The 26,625-nt window shown below is 49.7% G+C and overlaps 1 protein-coding gene across 3 annotated transcripts in view; it reads right to left on the bottom strand.

Moving 5' to 3' along the window:
- Nucleotides 1-26,625, bottom strand: part of BRD1 (bromodomain containing 1) — a 1,051,203-nt gene that overhangs the window by 610,459 nt on the left and 414,119 nt on the right. For all 3 annotated transcript variants that reach the window (XM_069629247.1, XM_069629245.1, XM_069629246.1), the window contains exon 6: nucleotides 24,734-25,046. In XM_069629247.1, coding sequence (XP_069485348.1) covers nucleotides 24,734-25,046 — 313 coding nt within the window. The remainder of the gene's footprint in view (nucleotides 1-24,733; nucleotides 25,047-26,625) is intronic.

Consider the following 26,625-nt stretch of genomic DNA (forward strand, 5'->3'; position numbering starts at 1 on the left):
GCACAGGGGTAGTGATCCTACGCCTCCTCTTTTGTTGAGGTAATGCATGGCCACTGTGTTGTCTGTCATTATCAGGACGTTCTTCCCTTGTGCAGCTGGCAGGAACGCCTTCAGCGCAAGTCTGATGGCTCTCAGCTCTAACAGGTTGATATGTAGTCTGGACTCCGATGGAGACCAACGACCGCTGATGGTCAAGTCGTTGGCATGGGCTCCCCACCCCGTGAGTGAGGCATCCGTGACTACTGTTATCTCCGGCCAGGGTTGCCAAAACTGTTCTCCTTTCAGAATGTTCTCCTGACAGGCCCACCACTGAAGGTCTCGAGCCACCCTGCCGGGAACCTGAAGAAATCTGTCATTCTCCCTGAGAATTGTGACCACTGAGTCCTCAGTGCCCACTGGAGGGATCTCATCCTCAGGCGAGCCTCTGGCACTAGGAAAATGCAGGATGCCATGAGGCCTAGCAACCTCAAAAAGTCGAAGGCTGGGAGACGTTGGGCATGTTGGAACTTGGTAACCATCTGTAGAATATCTTGAGCCCTCACCTCTGGTGGCGAGGCTTTTCCCAGGGAAGTGTCCAGGATCGCTCCTATGAACTGGAGTCTCTGCGATGGTATCATTTGTGACAACTTTAGATTGAGGGAGAAGCCCAGTCTGTGAAGGAAGTGGCACACGTGATTTAGCTGGATCTGAGCTTGTTCCGGAGAAACAGCCCTGATCAACCAATCGTCCAGTTAGGGGTAGACGTGAATCTCTTCCCTCCTTAGACTTGCAGCCACTACCGACATTAACTTGGTGAAGACCCTCGGGCGGAGGTCAGCCCAAATGGCAGCACTCGAAATTGATAGTGAGAGTTGCCAATTGCGAACCTCAGGTATTTCCTGTGTTTGAGATGGATAGGCACATGGAAATAAGCGTCCTGAAGGTCCAGAGATACCAACCAGTCCTGGAACTGAAGGGCCTGGAGGATCTGAGAAAGAGTGACCATCTTGAATTTGTCTTCTCTGAGGAATTTGTTCAATTCTCGCAAGTCCAAGATGGGTCTCAGTCCTCCGTCTTTCTTTGGAATGAGAAAGTAAGGGGAGTACCAGCCCTTGTTCCTCTCCGCTACAGGTACCGGTTCTAGCAGGTCCCAAATTTCCTGCAAGAGGAGCGGATCTGGAGCTTTGAGAGCCGATCCCCGGTGGATGACTCTGAGGTATACGTAGGAAAGGCAGGCAGTAACCTTGGGCAACTGTTTCCAATGCCCAAGCATCTGACGTGATAGCCTGCCATACCGCCAGATGTTGAGTCAACCTGCCTCCTACAGGTGTCCTGTGAGGGAAGTCCTCAGAGTGGTTTTGGGGCGGCTGATGCAGATGCCGATGGTAAAGAGGTACCTGCTGTTGCTGCGGCTTTTGAATATCTACCCCGTCCACCTCGGGTAGTTCTTCTTTGTCCCCTTTGAGCCGGTCGTCCTCTACCTCTTCCGAATGCGGAGTAGAAGCGAAAGGACTTGCCCCTCGCAGAGGTTCCTGTGGGACGAAAAGGAGCCTGACGGATTGCAGCTCCTAGGGATTTTGCTGCTGCTTTTGAAGTTTGCAGTTTCTCTAAACTGTCATCCGCCTTTTTCCCGAACAAAGAAGAGCCATTGAATGGCATGTTCAAGAGCCTGGCTTGCACATCTGGGGCAAAACCAGACTTTCTCAACCAAGCGAATCTCCTGGTTGATGTACTTGCCGCCATTGCTCTGCTGATACGGTCAGCCGAATCAATGCCCGTCTGGCGGGATTCGCACATAGCGTCTTTACCGTCCTGTATAATATTCAGGAAGGCATCCCTTTCTTCTCCCTCCGGGATGCAGTCAGCCGCTGTAGAAGCACACTCCCAAAGTGTATGGCTGAACCTAGCAAGGGTGCAAGTAGCATTAACATATTTTAACGCCATGCTACATGCTGAAAAGACTTTCTTTGCCATAGCATCATATTTTTTATCGTCCCTGTCCTGTGGGACGGTAGGATAAGCCGTCTTGACATCGGTAGAGGATGCTGCCTGTACCACCAGACTTTCTGGGGATGGGTGTTTAGACAAAAACTCTGGGTCTGTAGAAGATACCCTGTACTTTGTAGACAGTTTTTTATTTACTGCTGGTACTACATCTGGGGTTTCCCAGTTTGTCATGATCTTTCTCTGAAGAGCTTTATGAAAAGGCACCACAGGATCCTCCTGTGGGCCTTTGTCAAGAATATCCGTGAGGGCATCTTGTTGGAAAGATTGTGAAGGTGCAGACCACCCCATGAACTCTGTGATCCTGGCCATTAAGGCTCTATAGGGGGTTTCAGCATGCTCCCCCGGGTCTGGCTTAGCAAACTCCACCTCAGGGGAAGTGTCTAACCCACTTGCCTCATGTAAGGAATCATGAAGATCCTTTAACCTGCGCTCTTCAGAGGAATATTCCTCTCTAATTGGGGTTAGAGGTCCCTGCAACTCAAATGTGTCTTCCTGTTCAGACAATTCACCCTCTTCCAAAATTGAGGACATAGTTCTCAATTGTTCTGAACTCATAAAGGGAGTAAATCCCATTTCCAAGGCAGAGGGTGCCTAACTTGTCATTATCGGCCTCGAAAACGTTGATGTCGTCGACGCCGACGTCGAAGGCTTCGAGCGTGGCATCGAAAACAAAGGCGGAGGCCTCGAAGACCTCGACAGAATTGGAATTCTACTCGACAATCTCGAAGCCATCGACGTCGAGGACCTGGGGATAGTCACTGGGTGTGTCGTAACCGTGACTTTTCTTGGCGTCGATGCCGGTGTCTAAGCTGGCGTCGAGTCGACAGACCCGTGTGTCGAAGGTCCCTTCGACAACGGCGTCGAAGACATCGACCTCGACGGAACCCTCGTCGACGGCGTCGACGGAACCTTCGAGGAAGGTTTGGAGGTCATAGTCCTACTCGAGGGTTCGGGGCGCGCTCGAGAGGTTTCCTTCGCTGGGTACTGCGACTCGCGGCATTTTTGACCTTCGGTTCTTTCGACCAGAGCATCGCTCTCGGCAGTCTTCGAGGGGGTCGAGGCCGCTTTCTCGAAGACGCTCATCATATTTTTGCGGAATTCCTCCCATTCAGCCCGGGAACTATGTTTCGTGGGGCAAGGACTTCTTTTTGGCGAAACAGAGGAAGAGGAAGACGGAGAAGGGGATCTTCGACGTCTCCTCTTCGTGTGCTTCGATCTCAAGGAGTGATGAGACCCACTCCGAGACCTGGAGCGCGAATGGTGACGAATGTCTCGACTTCGTCGACGAAGAAGAAGCTTTAAAAGTCTTACCTTTCTCCAGCTTCCCCCTACGCTCCTTCAGGGCCTTAGCTGTCATGGACATACAGTCCTCGTATTCCGAACAATGGTGTTCAGCTCCCAAACACCACAGGCAAACTCTGTGAGGGTCAGTCAACGACATCTTTTTCCCACAATCTCGACATTTCTTGAAGCCGGATCGAGGAGTTGTCGGTTCCGACGAGGAAGCCATCGAGTACGGATCGAATGACTCGAGGTAAATAGGATTAATCTGACTAAGAACTGAGCAACGGTATTCCGAGGCACTGAGTAAGCGCGGAAAAACGGAACTGAGCAACGGACGCTGCGCGCAGCCTTTATAGGCAGGATGACGTCGACGTCGATACGGCGACTGTCGAGGGACATCGACTCGGAGGACGTCGACGCGCAGCGCCCTCTAGAGAAAAAAGTTTCCGGGGCCAGCAGAGCTGGAAGGAGATATCTAAGATGAGGAATACGTCGGAGGACACAATCCCTTCGAACAATAGTTACAGGTAAGTATCTTAAACCATCTCCAGCATGGGGTCTGGCATGGATTCACATGCTCATAAATAACAAAATACACAGCAGTACCAGATTACACAACCACGAGAGGTGGCAAGGCTCAACAGAAACAATTAACTCTTACCTCAGGAACTGTCTCACCTCAAGCGAACAGGTTTCGTAGCACTGCTTGGCTGACTCTGGACTCCTCCCTGGAGTCCGTGTCGTCGCAGTAGAACTTCGTGAAGGTGTGCTTGGACCTCCGTGTAGAAGCTCTGCAGATGTCCAGCAGGGGGGCACGAGAAAGGAACGCTGTCGTTGCAGCAATCACTCTGGTGGAATAGGCTCTCTGACTGCCCGGCAGCAGTCGGTTCGCCAACTGATGGCAGTGCATGATTCATCCTGAGAGCCACCTTTTAATGGAAGCCTTGGACAAGACCTTCCCATGGTTCACACGACCAAAGTTCACAAACAATTGAGAAGTCTCCCGAAAACTCTTCGTGCACGTCACACAGAACTTCAAGGCACAAGCAACATACAGCAAATACAAGCCCCTCTCCGCCAGCGATGAAGTTCGGAGAAGAAAACAAGTAACACAAAAGGCTCATTGAGGTGGAATTCAGACGGAACCTTTGGCATGAAGGAGGAGCACTGGCGCTTTTGCGCGTGACTGAAGATGGCCACCTGTTTGAGGAGCTCCGCAGCCCGGCATCGTTACACGGCCGAAATCCTTGCCAAAAGGGTTCAATACATGGCATATTGAGGCCACTCAGCCTGCAGAACACCCACACGACCGAACTGCGAAGCTGGGCCTCGTTGACCCCTCCGGAACGCTCCCTGGACACACGCTACCTTGGAGGCACGCTGGCGCAGTTGGACTGGCCGGCACTCCCGCCTCCATCCAGCAACACACACCCGTCTGGGCAAGCGCCACTTACCAGATAACTGGAGACCTTAAACTTCTGCAGCGCGGCTGCGGGGGACACCCCGATCCAGGGGAGGTGTTCCTCATCTGCCTCCCACCAAGGATTGACATCGGACCACTTGCCGCATGCCCAAAACCGGGGCTCCTCCCCTGTCCTGAGCTACGCGGCCGAGGACTATGGGCTGCTGGCAACAATGTTACAAACAGACCTACCAGACTAAAAATCTCCTCCGACGGCTGCATCAAAACGCGTGCCAAGACAAGCTGCCCACCTCCACTTAGTTGTGGGGTACCAGAGAAACAACACAGGGGCTACCATCCCCTGAAGCAACTGCACGTCTGGAACACCGCGCCCCACGGGCAATCCCCTGTTGCTCTGGAGGCGCATGGCCGGTCTGACCCACACTGCCCGCCCTTCCCCTGTGGATTGGTGCCATGAGCCAAATGAGCACGGACCCCCAATTTCTACATTCCAGCCATGGTGGATGAACACAGTGAGACAGGATTTTCCCAGGACCATCACCAGGGGGCCAACACAAGACTGCTGAGGGCCTGGTGGTCCGCTCCTTGCAGCGAGGTACGCTGCACCGCTCTGAGTCGACCTGGTGGATTGGGGACTCCCAGAACTGCAGAGTACACGATTATCCCATAGCCTCCAAGGTGCCCCGAGCAGCTCCATCCAGGTCTACTCGCTATCCTATACTGAGGTAACCTGGCGAGCAGCAGCCACACACCCCTAACCACCATTGCAGCCCACATTAAGACACAGTGCCCCCTCTTGATTAAAGCTTGCACCCCTGCTCCTTGGCACTTTGTGAGACCCGACTAGCTGCGCTTGGGACCCACAGCATTGCACGCCCTAACCAGTGCTGGACATTCACCCTTATTCCTTGTATTGACTCACTGCGCTCACATTTTGCTATATCCCTGCAGGGCTCGCTGAGTGCTAGGCTGGGAGATGCAGTCGTTGCTCTACTACCCTCCTCTCTTCCCTGCACCACACTTCTTCAGCTGAGCTGCAGGATCATAATGGCTAAGGGAGCCGGATAAAAACAAAGCTCAGTAAACATGTTTGTTAAAGCAGCACCTAAGACTGTAGATGAAGCAGACAGCTCAGACGGTACAGTGGGCGGCAGGTCGGAACCGGGTGAACCCAATGAGCTCCACCACATGATGGAGTAGATGGACAAGGGGTTTGCCGCCATCCGTACTAAATTAGATGATAAGAGTGGTACAATTAGCTCAATAAAATCCCAAATGGAGAAAACCGACGCCCGCATCACAGAAGTGGAAACTACAGTGGGAACGACCGAAGACAAAGTCATGGCCCTTAGAGCAGATGTCACCTCGCTCTCGAAACAAGTGCTATCCATCTGCAAGAAGAATGAATACCTTGAATCTAGATGGAGACGCAACAACCTGTGTAGTGCCGGAAGATAATATTGCAGAACCTATGGAAGAATTTGTGGAACGCACCCTAATGACCTTGCTAGACGTTCCAAAGCTATCACCACATTTGCAATAGAGCGGGCTCATCGTACGCTTGCCCCCAAACCTAAGTAAGGGGCTCCTCCCCGCCCGATCATCACCCATGTACGCAATTATCAAGACAGAGACATGCTGTCCCGAGCTGCGAGAGCCAAGTGTGAACTACTACTAGGCTCCCAACAGAATCCACTTGTACCCAGACTTCTCGATTACGATGCAACAAGATCGCCAAAACCTTCACGGCCACGAAGAAGAGACTCTGATTTCAATGTAAAATATGTCATGTTGTACCTTGCAGAATTGTGAATTGAGCATGGTAACAAGGTGTACTTCTTCACTATACCAGAGGAGGCCATGAAGTTCTTAGATGATCACTTCCCTGGGTGATACTAGGCAAAAGAGTCCCACCTCGCAGAAACCCTTGTTGATTGATCACTGATGGGCCACTGACAGTGGCTAAGATGTATATGTGCACTATCACTGCACTTCCGTCGAGGTACTGTTATTCTCTCTCTGAACACTCTGGAAGTATGCACCCATAATCTGTTTTTAAGATGTAAATGCCAAGGTTGTGTTGATGCCGAGCTGTAGTCAACGCACGGCCCCTCATGCAAAGTTGCAAGCGTTGTTGGGATGTTGGGTGTGGGATGTTCATTTCTCCGATTGGGAGAGGGGTGGAAGTTGTGGGGCGATCATACAAAATGTGCTTCACATTTGTTATTGATAGGATACAGCGTTATTGGATAGTGACTTCACTGCAATGCCCAATACTTGTTTCATGGAGACTCAGGAACTGTTTCATAGGTGGGCCCGATGGGAGTTGAGCCGCTGCAATTTATGAGTTGGAATGTGCAAGGGCTGGGCAATCCGACAAAAATGAGGCGACTCCAGTTATACAAAGAATGTCACAAAGTGCACATCCTGTTCTTTCAGGAGATGCATGCATTGGCTGCAGGAAGTGAGAAATTTGCCAGGAGCTGCGGCATGCAACAATGCTATACTTCATATTCAACCCAAAGCAGGGCAGTCATGACCCTTATCCACGAATCCATAAAATATGTCCCTAAAAAATAAAAACGAATCACACTTAGACCCCATGGGACGATATGCTTTGCTACGAGGGGTACTAATGAGTCATGAAATAATCTTACTGAATGTATATGGGCCCAACATTGATGACCCCGAATTTTACTCAGAAATAATGGACTTACTAGCGTTATACCCCCTAGTTCTGGTATTATGGGGTGGGGGCTTCAATACAATAATGGACATAGACTTAGATAAGTCAGGATGTAAATCCAGGCAATTGACCAAAGCTGCCCACGTGTTGCAGAATGGCCTGGCTGACTTGGGGGTGATCAATGCCTGGAGCGCACTTAACCAGACATCACGAAAATATTCATATTACTCCACTGTACACTACCTACTCCCACTTCCGGATAGACATGTGGAGGCTATCCAGCACTCTACTAAGTTACCTCAGCAATGCCGATATATTACCCAGAACCTTCTCAGACCACTCACCGGTTTGACTGGCACCGACACTGGGTAATACTTTGGGAGTGAAAAGGATATGCAGATATGCAGGAACTGCAATCGGGAGGCATGTTGACGAATACTTTGAAATCAATACGGGCTCCGTAGACAAGCATACAACTCTGTGGGAAGGATTATGTACGTGGCATGGCCCTAGCTACTGAGTCAGGGCTACTTAAGTCTATACAGCAGGACATTCGCACCAGCGAAACCAATCTACGCCAGCTGGAACAGCAAAATGCATCCGAGCCCAGCGCCACCATTCTAGGGGACATTTAGACTGAACTCGTTAGATTTCGCACGCATGCAGATAGAGAACTGAAATTCATTGACAACCCGGGATTGGTGAGCAAGTATGGTGAGGGTCGAACGCCCTGGCAGACTACTGGCCAGAATGGTGGAACAGGCGAGGGGCAACCACCATATCCCATTTGTGCAAGACATGTCAGGGACGCTGGTCCACACCGTGCTGAAGGTGAACCAGGCGTTCCGCTCCTTCTATGCTGTGCTATATGCCAACTCAGATGTGGTAGCCCTTCCCAACAGATGCATATTTAGACAACCTACCGCTATCAGTTTTATCTGACAAAGCCAGGGAATGCCCAGATCGCCCCATATCCCCAGAGGAGATATCCTGTGCCATCGAGGCCCTCCCATCTGGAAAGGCTCCAGGCCCTGATGGCCTCACAATGGAGTTCAATAAGAATATTAAATCCAACCTTGTCCCTCATTTGGCCGCCCTATGGGAAGAATCTAGTGTTTCAGGAACATCCTCCTACCCCCACACTACGCAAAGCCGTGATCACAGTCTTGCTTAAATCTGATAAGCCTGCTGAATAGTGTGGCTCCTACCATCCCTCTTCCCTCAAACTTGGATGTTAAAATATTTGCTAAGGTGCTAGCTCTGACTGGCCCCTTATAAGAAACAATTCAACCAGATCAGTCCGGTTTTGTTCCCGGGCGCTCCACGGCACTGAACCCGAGGTGCTTTTCAATGTCCTGGCTCAGGTTGACCCAGACACGCAGGCAGTTGCGGAAGCTCTAGATGTTCAGAAGGCCTTCGACTCAGTGTCCTGGCATTTTATGTGGGCAGTACTAGGCAAATGTAACTTTGGGCCTGGGTTCATATCATGGGTGCGATTACTGTATACATCCCCCACCACCAAAGTTAATGTAAACGGATTACTCTCAGTTGCCATAGACATTTGCAGTGTGACCCAACAGGGCTGCCCGCTCAGAGAGGGATCATACTCGCGGGCAAGTCAGAAATCATCTAATTGTACGCCGACTACACACACTTATTCATATGCATCCCAGCGTGACATCTAGCCCCAATCATAAAACAAGTCCTATCCACGGGGTCAACTGTGCCAAATCTGAACTGTTCGCCCTCACTGATGCGACTATCGCACCACCGGATCATATGGGATTCACCTGGACCCCCATGAAATGAAATAACTGGGGGTTGTTGTGACGCGACACTCTGCTTCACTCTACGCCCGCAACTATGGTGTATATCTGTCCCAGCTTGTAGCTAAGCTTCGCATTTGGGTGAAACTTCCATTTACAACAGAGGGTCACGTGGCGCTCATTAAAATGATTTTTCTCCCAAAACTACTGTATTACTTTCTAAATATACCACTGTGGCCATGCACTGCGTTCTTTGACACACTGAAAGTAGCGACTAACAACTTGATGTGGCAGTTAGGCTAAAATGGGACACTGACCAGACCTTATGCACACAAAGGCCTCACGTCCCCCGACTTTGAAAAATACTTTGTGGCTGCACAGGCACACTATGCAGCCTACTGGTTTGATGAAGACACTCACTATGCACGTGTCAAAATTGAACGGCACGCGGCCGGTAGTCGCAATGTTCGTTCACTGATACTGCCACCAGTGTGGAAAGACCTAGAAGCCAACGATCCTATTGCTGCGAACATTGGCCTGGAGCAAGATATGGAAAATATTCAAACCCTCGCCCATTCCATGGGGGCTAACCATTATGGAATTTCTTCCCCTCATGTCCTAAAATCAGCATTATAGCTGTGCGACAGTGGGCGTTAGATGGATACATTAATGTAGGGGATGTGTTCAACATGGGGTCCTTTCTCACATTTCATGAACAACCAGGGCCTCGCAGGGACAGCCCTCACGTTGGCTACAATATGCTGGGCTTCGCTGCACTGCTAAAAAAGCCTGGACAAAATTCCCTGGATTGTCACCCAATGAACCCTTGTTAGACACCATTACGAGAAGAACCTCTACCCGGGGTGGAGTGGCCAGATTGCATGACCTGGTACAAAGCCGCTACAACAAACCCTTAGCGAAGCTTTGTGAGCCCTTGGAAAGGGATCTTGATACAGACATTACTGATGAGATCTGGGAGGCCAGGTGCCTGTCCCTTAACTCCAGATTCCATTAAAGTATTATACAGATTCCACTACACCCCAGCCAGACTACACATCTTTTCACACACACGGTGTGCTCTGTGCCCTAGATGTCATTCTGATGTAGAGGGATATCTCCACGTGCTTTGGAATTGTCCAAAACTGGGGGAGTTCTGGGAAGGGGTATGTGATACTATGTAGACAATATCAGATTGCATTATTGAGCCCACCCCATTAAACTGTCAGTTTCACAGGTTTGAGCAACTGCACTGTGGCTTTCATAGACGGGCAAGACTCTATGCTACTGGCAGTTCGCTGTGTATTATTGTTGTGGTTGCGCGCCGCCTGCCCATATGTGACACATTGGCTGCAATCTGTTACATGGGCATCTGATCTGGAGGAGAGATGGTACTCACTACAACCCACAAAGTGCAAACCAATAGATCTACGGCCTCCCTTTTGCAATTATTTGTCATCAACACAATTGCTGCAGACCCAATGTGTGAAACTGAAAATGTAAGGTTGTCGTTTTCATTAATGATGCTACCTTTTGCTTTTGTTGTAATGTCAAGCACTTTATGAATAAAGTTTAATTTAACAAAAAAGAAAGAGGCGGGGTATGCAGTACCACCCTTGATTCGTGGAAAGTCAAGTACGGTTGCTTGCACGATAGGGCCTGGATCTTAACTAGATATCTGGCAGAGGTGATGGCCACATGGAAAGCCATATTCCACGAGAGAATCTCGAGTGGGGCCTGATGCATAGGCTCGAAGGGCACCCCCCTCTTCCTCCATGAGCCTCGTCAGAACCGCGTTGAGTGCCCACGCCGGGGAAGGAGCTTTCACTGGCGGGAAGGATCGGAAAAGACCTTTGAGAAACTCTGACAAGTCTGTGCGAACACAGAGAGGATCTCTCTGGGGATCTGGTGTAGCAGGAGATAGCCACCAGATGTACCTTGATGGATGAGTGAGCCTGCCCAGCTTTTGCCAAGGACAGCAAGTACGGCAAAATCAGAGGAGCTGTGACCCTTAGAGGGGTAATCTTCTGTGGCTGGCAGCAGGTAGCAAAACGTTTCCACTTATGGCCATAGCACTTCAAAGTCGGCGATGCTCGCCCTTGGCAAGGACCTTCCCTGCAGTCCGCTGGCAACTCATAACCGCCAAACTCTAAGCTGCAGGAGCCAAGACTTCAGGTTCAGCGATCCTGGATCGTGATGAAGGACTGCGCCTCCCTCTCTAGTGAGAAGATCCGGAACCACCGGCAACTTGACTTGAGGCACCGCTGACAGGCTGAGAAAGTCCGGACACCAAATCTACCTCAGCCACACCAGAGCAATGAATATCATATTGCATTGGCACTGTCTGAGGGCGTTGATGACTCATAGCAGGAGAGGGAATGGAGGGAACCCATACAGAAACCGCAGTTCCCAAGGGAAGGAGAACGCGTCCCCCAAGCTTCTCGGCTGGTGGAACCTGCTGGCAAACTTCTGGCATTTGGAGTTCACCGATGTCGCAAACCGCTCGATATGGGGTCTGCCCCATTCAACGAACAGGGGGTCTACCTGATCCTGACGAAGCTCCCACTCGTGGCAGGAGCGCAGTTCCCTGCTGAGGGAGTATGCAATGGTGTTCTTGACTCTTGCCAGGTGAAGAGGGACGAGGAACATCTGCTGTCCAACGGCCCAGTGCCATAAATCCTGCACCTCGTCGGAGAGCCGGGGATCGAGTGCTTCCCTGCTTCCTGGTGTAGACCATGGTGGTGGTGTTGTCCGTGAAGATCCTCACCACTTTTCCCTCCAGAGACGGTAGAGCGACTTGAGGGCCCAGAACACTGCCAGTAGCTCCAGGATGTTGATATGCAGATCCTTCTGGTGTGTAGAAGTCAGTTGTCGCTCCCCAAGCTTTCAGGAAGGCATCAGTGGTGACCATCTCCTGGTATGTGGGGTTTTGAAATCCTGTGCCTTGGGAGATGTGGGAGCGCCCCCCCCCCCCCACTCTATCGCCTGTCGGAACTCCTCGTTGAGAGGGATCTTGTCCGTGAAACATCCAGACACCTGTATCAAATGGGCATCCAGGAATTCCTGTAGGGGTCACATCTGCAACCTGCAGACGGACAAGGAAGATGCAGGACGACATCATGCGCAGTAACTACTTGATGGCCCGCAGCGTGGCCGACTTCATAGAAGATAGTCGTTGCACCTTTCCTTGACCAGCTATAGCCTCTCCTCTAAGGGCGATGCCAGGCAAGACACCTTTTTAAGTCTGGTGCCGAAGAACAGCGAGTTCTGCGATGGCATGAAGCAGAACTTGGGATAGTTGACGGAGAATCACAGATCAGTTAATAGTCGTACGATCGCCTTCGTGTTCTCATCAGCCAGCTCCCGTGAGCAGTCGTCATATCTCAAGGACAGCCAGACATCCAGGTACGGGTATACGTGTATGTCCTGTAGATGTAGATGACCCACCACTGGTGCCAGGTATTTTGTGAACACTCTTGGCCGACTTCAAGCCGAATGGCAGGGCCTTGAACTGGCAGTGCTGTCTCTGCACCACGAAGCGTAGACATTTCCGATGTTTCTTGTGAATGGGAACGTGGAAATCAGCGTCCTCCAGTTCCAACGACGTCAAGAAATCCCCTTTCTCCAGTTGGCCGAGCATGTGCTGCAACGTGACCATCCTGCATTTTTGGGACTTTGATGTCGTAGGTCCAGAATGGGTCTCCAGCCCCAGTCTTCTTTCTGACTAGTAAGCATCTGCAATAGACTGACGCCCCAGAGCCATTGAGGAACTAGCACTATCGCCCCTTTACGAAGAATGGCTCGTACCTCTTCCAAAAGCTGGGGGATGTGCTGCTCCTTACAGGGAACAAGCGGAATACGAGGACACCTGTGTTGGAACTCCAAGGTGTGCCCCTGGGTGAGAACATCCAGCACCCATCTGTCTGTATTGATCTTTTCCCACTAGCTGACGAACCTCGTCAGCTGGCCTCCCACTGAGGTGCACGAGTGGGGGCCTGCATCTTGGCCGGTACAGGCTTGCTTGGGCGCTGGCGTCCTGCCCTGCAGGCGACTATGCTGTCCTCCGTTACCGTAGGCCTGGGAGTGGCTTCTGTGAGGATCAGGAAGGCTGTCTGTAAAACCTGGAGAAAACTTTTGATGACATGCTCGATTTTCCCCTGGAGTAGTGTAAAGACTAGCAGTGCTGCTGGAGGGTGCCGTATCGGTCTTGATGGCCTGTAGGGTCTAGTTGACAGCCTTCCCAAGCATATTCTCCCTATTGGAGGGCATGTCCAGGAGCTTCGCCTCGACCTCCTAATGTAAGTTAGTGGCCTTCATCCATCCCTGTCGACAAAGACAGACACCGTTCCCCATCTGACAGAACCCTGTGTCGGTGACGTCCACTGCCACCGCGAAGGCATGGTCTGATGCCACTTTCTCCTTCCTGAAAGAGGGCGAGGGCTTCCATCTTCTTATCGGGGAGGAATTCAAGAATCAGTCCTAGCTTGTACCACAATTCTCTGTCGTACATAGCTAGGATCGCCAGGGTGTTGGCCGCCTTGATTGTGGATGCCGCCAGGCAAATCACTTTATTCCCCATGGCCCCTCGCTGTCCGCAAGGACTGACGAAGACGGGTTAGCCGAACATTTTCTCGCAGCAGCCAAAACCACAGTTCTTCGACAGCTGCGACATCAGGCACTTGTGTGCGGAGTCCAACACCCTATACTTCTTCTCCCGCCTGTCCCGTATGGCTGGAGGCGTGCAAGGGTTCTTCATGAGGGCCAGGCCCTCTTCCCAAATGTCGTCCAGAAAGGGTACCACCATGATAGTCTTCCTTTTGGCCTCTCGCCTTTGTTACAAGAAGCCCTCCTTCTTGGTTTACTCGGGTGCCAGCTGGAAGAACTCGGATGCCCTGGCGATCATGGAGTGGAACGATCCAACTCATCCGGAGGGGAAACCCTATGAGTAGCATCCAAATGTGGCGATGCATTGTCCGCTGTGACAAAGTCTTCATCCAAAGTCCTGGCCGTATCCGTCCCCGTATCAGGTTCTGCTGGGGGAGTTGGGACCCAACGTGGTGGAGGAGGTTGATATGGGGGCACCAAATGATGCTTCCTCTTTTTCGTCAGTGATTGATCGGGCAACTGAGGTGCTGCAGGTACTGGTGCCGGGGGCATCCTCATCTGCATCTCCGATGGTAGAGAGAAGGAACAAGTTACTTACCTGTAACTGTCCTCCAGCATGGGTGTGGCATGGATTCACATGCTCATGAATATTCCCAGTCATGCAGCGAATCCTCGGTAAAAGAAAAAACGGTTTCAGTTTAGTTTCTAAACTGTCTTTCTCCTATAAACCAATCACTAAGCGCTGGGTCATACTGCCCCCAGCCAATGACTGCCCTCTACCTAAGGCCCTGCTCTGGCAGCCACCTTCATATTTGGTAGCACGTAAAGTGGCAGGAGGACCAAGAGAAGAACCTCAGAGGGGCAGGTGGGAGGGTTCGCATGTGAATCTATGCCAGACCCACACTGGAGAACAACAATTACAGGTAAGTAACTTGTTCCTTCTCCAGCATGGGGTCTGGCATGGATTCACATGCTCATGAATAAAGAATACATAGCAGTACACACATGCACAACCACAGGAGGTGGTAAGGCTCAACAGAAGCAATCTCTTACCTCCTCACCAGGTTCACCTTCCAGTGAACAGGTTGCGCAGCACTACTTGGCCGACCCTGGACTCCTCCCTGGAATCCCCGTCGACGCAGTAGAATTTTGTGAAGGTGTGCGTCGACCACCACGTAGCAGCCCAGCAAATGTCTAGCAGTGGCGCACCGGACAGGAACGCCGTAGTAGCAGCGATCACTCTGGTAGAATGGGCTCTCGGACGGCCAGACATAGGTCGGTTTGTCAACCGGTGACATTGAGTGATACAGCCACAGAGCCACCTGGAAATGGAAGCCTTGGACAGAGCCTTTCCATGGTTCACAGGACCAAAGTTGACAAAAAGCTGAGAAGTTTCCCAGAAACTCTTTGAGCGGGCCACATAAAACTTCAGCGCTCTAGCCATATCCAGCAGGGGCAAGGTCCTTTCAGCCGCCGACGAAGGCATAAAAAAGAACCCGCTGATAACACCAAGGGCTCGTTAAGATGAAAGTCCAACGGCCCCTTGGGCATGAAGGAGGGGTGCGTCCGCAGCACCATCCTCATCTCATGGAAAGTCAAGTAAGGTGGCTTACAGGATTGGGCCTGGATCTTACCCACTCGTCGTGCAGAGGTGATGGCTACAAGGAAAGCGGTCTTCCACGACAGAAACTTACCGGAGCTGAATGCATAGGTTCGAACAGAGCTCCCATGAGGCTATTCAGCACCACATTGAGTTCCCACGCCAGGGCCGGAGCATTCACAGGCGGGAACAAGCACAACAGTCCCTTGATGAATTCCTTAACTAGACGGTGCGACCACAGTGAAAACCATCCCAGAGATCTGGTAAAGTGAGAGATAGCCGCCAGATGAACCTTGATGGAGGCATGAGCTAGCCTCGATTTAGCCAATGACAGCAAATACGAAGGTTTTTGAGGGGCTGTGACCAAAGCATTTTAAAGTAGATGACGCCCTGGCCTTGGCGAGTACCTCCTTGCAGTCCGCTGGAAAATTGTAGCCCCCAAATACTGCAGGAGGCAGGCCTTCAGGTTCAGAGACCCGGGTCGTGGTGCAGAATTGTGCCTCCTTCCCTGGCGAGAAGATCGCGACCATTGGCAGCTTGACTGGAGGGGATGCTGAGAAGGTCCAGGCACCAGATCTGCCTCAGTCACGCTGGTGCGATGAGGATCATCCAGCAACGGTGCGGCGTGAGTTGATTGATGAATCGAAGAAGCAACGGCAATGGAGGAAACGCATACAGGCCTTCCCAGGGGAATGAGAATGTGAACCTGCTGGCGAACCTCCAGCACTTGGTGTTTGTCGCCGTCGCAGACAGATCGATCTGGGGACAGCCCCATTTGAGGAAAAGGTTGTCCACTTGATCCTGCCGAAGCACCCACTCGTGCTGAGAGTCGGCAACTGTGTTCTTTACTCCTGCCAGGTGAAACGGAATGAGGAACATCCCCTGGGCGACGGTCCAGTGCCACAAGTCCTGCGCCTCCCTGGAGAGCGCTGGGGGATCTGGAGCTCCCTGCTCCCAGATGTATTGTCCGTGAAGACCCTCACCACTTTGCCCTTGAGGGACAGCAGTCTTGAGGCCCCAAAACACAGCCCGTAGCACCAGAACGTTGATGTACAGCACCTTCTCCTCCGGCAGCCACAGGCCTCTAGCGTGAAGACGTCTGGTGTGGGCTCCCCATCCCCTCAGGGAATCAGGGAATCATCCGTCGTGACTGTCTCCTGCTACGGTGGGCTCTGGAAATCCATGCCTCGGCGATATTGGAGCACACGCCCCACAATCTTATCGCTCGGCGGAACTCCTCGTTCAGTGTGATGCTGTCCTGGTAGCTTCTGGACAACTGGACCCAAAGGGCATTGAGGAACTCCTGCAGCTGGCATATCCTCAACCTGCAGAGCCGATTCAGGTATATGCACAACAACATCATGCCAAGTAGAGACTTGATGGTCCTCACAGTGGCGATCTCCAGTACCAACAGCTGTTGCACTTTGCACAAGATGGCCGATATCCTTTCCTCCGACGGGGACGACAGGCATGACACCGTGATGAGCCTGGATCGCAGCAACAGTGCATCTTGCAATGGATTTAAGCAGGATTTAGCATAATTCATAGAGAACCCAGGTTCCATCAGCAGGCGGATGGTCCGTGCCGTGTGGTGTGGTCGACGGCAATGTCCTTTGACCTTGCCCGGATGAGCCAGTCATCCAGGTAGGGGTAAGCGTGGATCGCTTGCAGTCGTAGATGGGCCGCCACCGGCACCAAGCACTTGGTGAATACTCTGGGCACTGACTTCAGTCAGGAAGGAAGTGCCTTGAACTGATAATGCTTCCCTTGAACGACAAAGCACAGAAACTTGCGATGTCCTTTGTGTATGGGGTCCTGGAAGTAGGCGTCCTCCAGATCCAACGACGACAGAAAGTCCCCCTCCTCCATTTGCCCGAGAATGTGCTGCAGCGTGACCATCCTGAACTTCTGGGACTTTATGTACTTGTTCAGTTGTCGTAGGTCGAGAATGGGACTCCAGCCCCTGGTCTCCTTTCCTACGAGAAAGTACCTGGAGTATACTCCGGAGCCTTGGAGTCGCCGTGGAAACGGCTTAATTGCCCCTTTTCGTAACATGGCCAAAACCTCCAGCAGCAGCTGAGGGATGTTCTTTTCTTGTCGGGCCACGGGTGGTATTCACGGACACTTCCGATTAAACTCCAAGGTGTGTCCGTGGGCGAGAGCATCCAGCACCCATCTGTCGGTGGGGATGGTCTCCCACACTCCGACAAAGTTTGCCAGCCGGCCTCCCACCGGAGTGCATGGGTGGGGAGCCGACGCCCTAGTTGGTTCAATCTTGCTTGGAGATCGATGGGCCGCCTTGCAGTCCCCGACGACGACTGTGTCCACCCCCGAAGGCCTTGGAGCGACCCTGTTGGCTTCCTGGGTCGAGGACCGCGAGGGCATGCGGTATGAGGAAGAGCCCCCGCCGAAACCCTTCAAAGATCGGATAGACTTCCCTCCTGAAGAGCGAAAGGATGGTCGTCTTTGCTGTAGAGTGCCCAGGGCATGTGCCGTCTCCATGTTAGTCTTGATGGCCTGGAGGGATTCAGCCACAGCCTTTCTGAACAGGTTGTCCCCGTCAAAGAACATGTCCAAAAGCCTTGTCTGCACCTCCGGTCTAAAGTTGGTGGCCTTGAGCCAGCCAAGACGGCGAAGACAGACTCTGTTTCCCATCTGGTGGAAACCTGTGTCCGCGATGTCCAGGGCCACTGTGATGGTGTGGTCCGATGCCATCTCGCCTTCTTGAAGGATCTCCAAAGCCTCTACCTGCTTGTCATCACGGAGGAAGTCCAGTAGCGGAGTCAACTTAAACCACAGCTCCTGGTCGTATCTGGCCACGAGGGCTTTGGCAGCCTTGACCATCGTCGCTGCGTAGATAACCTTTCTACCCATAGAATCCAATTTCTTCCCCTCATTGTCCGTAGGTGTGGAAGAAGAAGAAGAGGCTGAGCTTGACTTTTTTTCCTGGTGGCCGACGAGACCATAGAGTCCGGCGACGGTTGAGACCGCAAGCACTTGGGTGCAGAGTCCGGCACCCTATATTTTTTCTCTAGCGGTCTCTCTTCGCTGGGGCTGTCTAGGCGTTCTTCAGCAGAGCCAGCCCTTCATTCCAAACATCGTCCAGGAGCGGGACCGCAAAATGCCTTCCTCTTCACCTCCCGGCGCCAACACAAAAAGCATGTGTTCTTTTCCTCTGGTGTTAGGCAAGATTGTATCCAGTACCCTTTGGGTGCACTACAATAACCCTGACCTCCCTCCTGGCAACAGGGACCCAACCTTTGGTATAGGTCTGAACTACACAGGTTGGTAGTGTGGCTGAGCAGCCAGGTTTATCTCAAGAGGGGTCAATGTAAGCCGTAATGTTGCAACACTGAGTTAACAGTACCAGTTATTCAAATAAACTCTTGCACTCAAGGTTTCTTGATAATACAATTATTAATTTATTCCACAGTCAGTTATATAAGCCTTCTTCAGAAGGGAGCAGTATATGTAACACTTATAGTACATTCCAGAACACACTGTCTCTAAATCAGATGACACTCATTGGGGATGGCACACAGACACTTCCTACACCCTCAGGTGACTTAAATAGCTAGCACATTTAGAGCAATACTGAGTTTGGTGTAAAAGATGGATATGGGAATTAAACAATACAAACTGGTAAGTACTTTTGGAACCTTCCAATGCATAGTAAAATTAACCCTTTCCTGGGGGAAAGTCCAAATCACAAAGTCGGAGGTAAAGAAGAGTCTGCCAGGGAGCCAGGACAGCCAATGTTAATTGCACAATGTCTAGGGGAGCTGAATATCTTCTTTGCAGGTAGGTTAAAAGTCTTGCAATATGTTTTTAGAAAAGTTTGCAGAAAATAGAACAGTTGAAGGGCCACAAGCTGGAAGGCTTGTAAGGGGCAAAGGTATAGCAACTCTGCAAGGTAACCAAGACAGGTCTCAACTGAGAGCAAGAAAGGCTACACAACAAGAGGTACGTTCTCTTAGACTGTACAGTACCTCAGGTTAGAAGAAATGGTTCAGCTGGCTTCTGTTCTTGTACAGCTCTGAAGATCCTGTTCCTGAGCCTCAGTTGTGGGGACAAGAGGAAGGACGCCTGGGGACTCCTGCTCTGCATTCGAAGGACAGTGGCAGCACTGGGAACACTTCGATTCAGCGGCCCTTCTGTGTTCCAGCTCCTAGTGTCCGACAGGAAATAGCAACACTGCGGTTCTCGGACACCACTCTGGACTTTCCTTATATTTCCGGGGACCATCACTGTTGAGGTGGCTCAGGCTTGGTCAGTCCTGCTTCAGGGAAGTCCGGAAGATTTTCCTGGTGCTCAAGTCCGACTTAAAAGCAACGCACACAATCTGGTGTTCCTCTCCCTGGCACTTTGGTTCCAGCAGCAGCTGCAGTGGAAGTACAGCCAGCTCTGGGAGGATGTCCAGACAGGCTTACTTTGGAGTTGATTGGTCCCGCCAACTCAAGGGGAGAAGTCGTCCTTTCAGGGCTTCTCTAATCGAGGTGAATTCAGAGCTTCAGCACAGCAGCAGGGATTCACCGGACAAACCAACGGTCCAGGAGTTGCAGCAGACGTCTCTTCCAAGTTCTTCTTCGGATTCCTTCGTCCAGTGGGGGACTCTGCCTTCAAAGCCAAAAAGCCTTGCATTTTATGCAGGTTTCTCCCATTCATTCCAGCCTAGCTGTCAATCCCACAGCACGGTAACTGTCCTTCCCGGACAGTCAGCCGGCCAATCACCTTTGGGTGCATTCCTGGAACTATGGGGATTAAGCACAGGGAGTTTCGGGCACTGCCCTCACTTCCTGCCCCTGCCAGACATACTGGAGCCAGAGGCGGGCTTCACTCGTGAATCCCGTCAAAGACAAAACAAACAAAGGGACCAAACCCTGTTTGGCGCGGAGAGTAAATCTCAATAAGAACAGGGCCATTTTGATGAAATGGGTACCCATGGGTGCTTTACTGTGGCTGCGAGCACAGCGCATGGTAAAAACACACAATGTTAGCAAAAAGTAAACCACTGCCACCAGCCATTAATTGTAGAAAGGGTAACAAAAATGTTGCATGAGAAACTAGACAAAGGGGATACTAAGTAACCCCTCTAACACCCCATGGTAAGATAGTGTGTGCTGGGTCTAGAAAGTTACAAAATGTAAGTAAAGTCAATTTCACTTCACTGCTCTTGGAAACAGTTTCCCCAAGAGAAGGTATCTAAACCTTTGGGAAATCTAAGAGACGCCCTTGTGGCACTGCGCTGAAGCTACTGTGTGTCACAATGTAAAAGATGATGCCCATGGAGTTTGTCAGACTCCACAACCAAAAGAAACAGTCTAAATCACAATAAAAAATACATGAGTGAAAAAAGGGCTCACTCTTTCCAGGTTAGAAATTAAATGTCCTGAAGTCCAGCAAAAGAGCTGGGGGTCTCTAAGGTAGAAGGGAATTAACACATTTCTGAGAATTCTCCCCAACAGTGGGTTACTGTTAGGCAAAGTTTGTATGCAGTACCCTTTGGGACCACTACACACAACTATGACTACAGGTGTAAGCAAAACCAACCTTTGGTATAAGTCTGTACTACACAGTTTTTGGTAGCGGAGCTGAGCAGCCAGGCTTATATCAAGAGGGAATGGCAGCTGTAATGTTGTTACACAGAGGTCTACAATCACAGGTGTTCAAATAAACTCTTACACTCAAGGTTTCTTTGTTAAATACTTTTTAATTTAACTGTCGGTTTTAAAACATTCATAAGAAGGAGGCAATATAATCAAAACACAAATATACTTCAGTACTGTACACTAAGTTTCTGAGGTATTCAAAAAAAGCATAGGTTATCAGAACATAGGAAGAATACAGTTATTTCTTAAGCAGCGCAGATATTTTGAGTTCACTAGAAGAGTCGATTCAATTCAATAGGCTAGGCCAAAGTCAATGGGCTAAAGCCTTGGATAGGATAAAGCAGTTCTGGTAGATAAACAGAAAAGTCTCCGCAAAAGTTCTTAGGAATAGTTTGTAGCAAAAAGAATTGTATGTTGAGTCACAAGCTTATTATGGTTGTGAGTTGGGAAAGTTTCAAGCACTTTCACCACAAGAGGAAAGTACTCAGTCTGGTTTTACAGTACCTTTACAAATGAAGAAAAAGATGCAGCTGGTGACCTCTGTTCCTGGCAGTCCCTGCAGATCTCGCTGTTCCTGGGCCTCAGTCGTGGGGACAAGAGGGAGGATGTCAGGGGACTCCTGCACTGCACTTGTCATAAAGCTGGCAACTGGCAAATCTTCAATTCTGGTAGCTGTAGTCAAGCACACAAGCTGGTGTCCCTCTCCCCGGTTATTCAGTTTCCTGCAGCACTCTGAGGAAAATACAACCAGCTCTGAGAATGGTATCCAGGTGGCTTAGTGTCGAGTTGATTGGTCCCACCAACTCAAAAGGGAGAATTTGTCCTTGAAGGGCTTCTCTGTCGAGATGAATTTAGCGATTCGGACCTGCAGCAGGGCTTCACCGGGCAAACCATCTTGGACCCCCACAGATGGGGCGCCCTCAAAAGGACTTAGAAGACCGCTCCTCGGACTGGCCGGTCTTGGACGAGGCATGACCCTACTCGGAGCATAAGTCAGAGGCCTTGGTCGAGTTAAGAAATGCCGCCAGCATACTGTGCCTGTGTTCCCTCTTCATAGAAAAACCTTGCCATATCTCGTACGCCATCCTTATGGTCCGGCTGTAGGCAGTAGAGGCATTGTAGGTGCTGGTCTTCCAAAAACACATTCCATAGCCCGCTTTTGGTGCAGGGCCTGAAGAAGGACCTTCCCTCCTTCTCCTCAGACATGGTCGGAGGGCGCGATGTAGGCCCAAGATGGCCTTCTAGAAACTTCGCCCTTGAGGGTCTGGGTCTCCGTTGTCAGTAGATGAGGAAAACAACCCACGGGCTATTTGGAACAAACATTTTACTTTTCTTATTGAAAACCTAGAAAAAACATAATAGCTCGGAGAGCAAACTCGAAGACTCCCCAACACCGATATGTGCGGTAAAAATCTGAAGATGGCTGTCAGAGGCGGGGCTTAGGGAGAGGACTCTCATTGGTTGACGGCAGTATCGCCCAGAGGACAGTGATTAGTTTAGAGGAGAAATACAGTTTTAAAGTGAAAGTCAAACTTTTTTCTTTTAATGAGGATTCCCAGCCTGATGGCGGGGAATATTCATGAGCATGTGAATCCATGCCAGACCCCATGCTGGAGAAGATATCCTATTTTCAGCAGCACCACCAGACTTCGAGAATTACCATGCATTATGGGGCGAGCGTTTAGCCGATGTGACAAAAATTGATTTTTGAGGAATACTTGGACGGATACGAGGAAGAGGGGGACATGACCAGGGTAACAAAGGTGTGGGTGCATAAATAAAAGGAAAAGGAGATGAGAGGGTCAAAAGTATCGATCGAAAGATCTATTGAAAGGGGGAATGTGTTAAAGGTGCTAATTCAGCACCAGGTAGGGGGACACACCTACCAACTGTGGGAGTAAAGATGATGCACAGTGGGGGGGTGGCTACATGGGCATAACACAGGTACTCTAAACCACAGACACACTGTATAAAAGGACTTCACCGGGAATGGTAGGGGGTAACAATACACTGGATGTAAACTTGGTCCAACACATTGCTCTATGATTAGCTAAAGGAGGGGAGGGACAAAAATAGCACAATCACAAATATGTGTAGTGGGAAATCCCTCAGAGAAGTCTGGATCTGGGAACTTTTCAATTTAAGCATGTGACCTGAACGACGGGGATGAGCAAAGGGGGGGGGGGGGGGAGGGGGCTCAATTCACTCGTTACATGGGAATTAAGACAGACAGAACTTGGTGTTGTAACTGCAGGGCGGTCAGCCAAACAAGCTGCCCTACACAGTAAAAGGGAGGGTGGCTCTGTACCAGTGTGCTGGTCACATGACCGCCGATGTTCACCGGCAGGCGGCAGTGGTAAGGAACACTGGACGCAGTGGCATTCCTGGGAGAACCAATCAGATGGGAGGTTCCTAAGCTCTGACGAGGGAACCAGCCCTCAAAGTATCTTCCACAGAGTTGGCAAAGTTCATTATCGAACAGGTATCGTGTGAATGTCCCCTTTCCCACCAGCTAATGGGTGTCTTGTGTCCTGTTCTCAATGGTGCTGACCAATGCCAGTGTATTAAAGCTCTGGCCGTGAGTACAAATGTTGCTTCATTAATAAGAAGTTCTGAGTTGAGTTTTGAATAAAATGTGGCATCACATGTGTAGGCGAGGGGAAACAATTGAACCGTTTGTTCTAATGATGCTTTCACTAATAAATTTAACTATCTAGGATGTGGAAGAGATTGAAAACCAATCAAATCACTGGGAACACAGAAAAAATGAATCCTCCAACTTGCAAGTGTTTCTCCGGTCTTCCGACTACTGTAATTATTATAAAACTGCTGTTCATAGTCCATTCAGATGTCTCGATCAGAGCTAATTCAATGTTCTCTTGGATTATTGCTCACCCAGCTGTAATAAACAGCGATGCGTCTTGCCCAGTTTGTGCTACTTTTTGGAGTATGTGGTTTTTATTATGCACTAACTAGCGGACCCATGACTACAGTGGGCTTTCCATATTGGTGTATTGCCTTGGGCTCATAGGGCCTTTATAATAAGCCGATCGGGTTTTGTATATGCCTGTGGCATATGGCACCATTTTAGATTTCGCCCAAATGGAGAGAACGGTTCTTCATTGCTTGACAACCTCTCCATTCCACTGTGACTGTACCTGCTTTAGATGCTTTAGTGGACCCTTTCTACAAGGTAACATGTCCTGGCCTGATAGTAAGCTTCTTTGTTACTTTCTTTGGGGCTTGGGAACTCCATGGATTATCAGAAGCCTGATTCTTTACCCACACATACAGGCTTCTCCAGGCTTTAGTTTTTGACAGTGCTTTGCTGGCCTATAGTGTGTTGTGTGACACCCACTGGGGCTTTTCCATATCTCTGGGGGATGGGTATCTGGGAGAATCCCACTTCGTCCCCCCCACTGGGCAGCACATAGAGGAGCAGCCTGCCCAGTGGCTTGCTTCCCCCAAATGAAATGACGAGGTGGTTGGACAACTCATTCTATACATATGCTTTACTATTGAACAAGCGATCACTGAAAACATACATATCTGCTTCTAATGAGCTCTTTAAGTTGTCGCTGCAGCCACCATAATTGTAAAGCATGTTACCGGTTTATAAACCAATGTCATTTTAATCTTACTATCTACATGTTGATCAAAGTTGAAGCCTGATGAGGCATGCATTATACCTGGATCGTCACATCAGATGCATACGATAACTCAAAGTACATTTTTGGAATATCCTGCACCAAGCAGCTTCATGTAAATCTAGCTTACCTTGATCCCAAGTGAGAGGTTTTGGAGGCTCAATCTTTGGTTGCTCTGGTAAGTGCAGTCCTGTTTCACCATCATAGCCAATTTCTGCTGCATCCCGTCTCGCCTGCCTTAGGACAATGCCTCCTTGATCTCGTAACCGTACTGCTGCTCTATAGAAGGATGTTTCCTTGGCATTGTATTTCATACAGTTATCGACAATCAGGTTGAAATCCTCTTCAAACTCATTGAAGTTCCTATAACACTGGCATTCCAAACGAGTTTTCATGGTAGAGAAATCCATGGGATGCTTAATGTGATCCAAATAATCTGTAACCTATAACGAAAGGCAGAAATGATGCACCATTCTAACTTGTGCAATACTGAATCAAGAGTGCGGCCCAATACAACAGTTTTCATTTTGATTTACAATACAGAAACTAAAACAGGCAAGAACACAAACTAGGAGCTTCCTGACAGGATAAAATAGTAGAACGATGAAAGGGAGACACTGTTACTTTAAGACATCTTTGATGTCCTGGGCAGAAACCATTGACATGCCCGATTAAATCAACTCTTCACTGTAGTCATGGCTTTTTGGTGAAAGGCACATTTCAGTCAGGAACAAATCTTCTAGTGGAAACAAATGTTAATTTCCAGCATGCAAAGTATGGTGGGAGAAAAAGCCAGCCATGTATAAAGGTGATCATCGTACTAATGGCCCGGTTCGAAGGCGGGACATTTTCTAGCATCAAGAGGGGTTGCACCACAATAGTTCATCATGCCAGTTAGAGGTATCAACCCAATTTTCTCCAGGGAACCTAAACAATATCTTCTGTGTCATTAGACTAAACTATCAACACTTCACTAGTTGCACACCTTTTACAATGGCCTGAAACTGAACGCCTGAAAATAAACTAATTTAGAATAATGCAGACAGGAACTGCCACATAGTGCAAGACTTCATGAAGACAGGACTCTGCCAACTGCATTAGCTCTATGTGAAATAAAGCATGCATGCCACACACTGCACGCTCTATGTTAGGTAAGATTTTGCAAAGTCTAACTGGTGAGGGACTTCACAAGACTTATCTCTTGGTATTAGGCAGCCCCACCTCTTAACATTCTATTCTAATAGGTTTTTGTAAAGCACCTACTCACCTGCAGGCCTCAAAGTGCTCAGACAGCGCAGCCAAAAACCCGACAGCAGAAGTTACACAACATAGGCCTGTACTACACAAGTTAGGAGGGGTAATGTAAGCAGTAGAGTAGCACAATGAAATCAGTAAACACAAGGCACCAAGTAAACACACACCTAAAGTTAGATTACATTATTTATATACATGAGGTAAATTAAGCATTTTTCAAAAAGCAGCAACTAATAATAACAGTCATTGGAAGATGGAATTAATTTAAACAAGATCTAATAATGCAGGCAAGTAATTATTGTATATGCTAAACATGTTCCAGCACACAGAATGGCATCAATCAAGATCAGTGTTAGCACTTATTGTTGTTCACCATTACAACATTGGGTTGAGGAGGGAAAATGGTTAGAGTTAATGTAGAACACACTTTCAACTGGTTGAATAGTGAGTTTCTCCCAGAGGAATGTAGGTAGTCTTTTATCCCAGCAATAATAGTGTCAACAATTAAAACCTGTAAGGGAACAAGCACTTCCAAAGCCAGTAGGGTTCAGAAGAGGAGCCTTTAGGAGACCAGGACACCCAAAGTCAATTGGACAGTTCCAGTTCTGATGCAGCTTTTCTTAGAAAAATGATCATCAACCGGGGCGCTGTTGAGCAGCCAAATAGTAATGGCGGTCTGAGAGGGAGCTCCGGCCCGGCAACATATCGAACGTTTAAATCTCGGGAGGATAGCTCAGGGGAAACGTGCTCGCCTTGGAAGCAAGACGT

Source organism: Ambystoma mexicanum, chromosome 12 (assembly GCF_040938575.1).
Source record: "Ambystoma mexicanum isolate Mex_15411 chromosome 12, UKY_AmexF1_1, whole genome shotgun sequence".
Lineage (NCBI taxonomy): Eukaryota > Metazoa > Chordata > Amphibia > Caudata > Ambystomatidae > Ambystoma > Ambystoma mexicanum.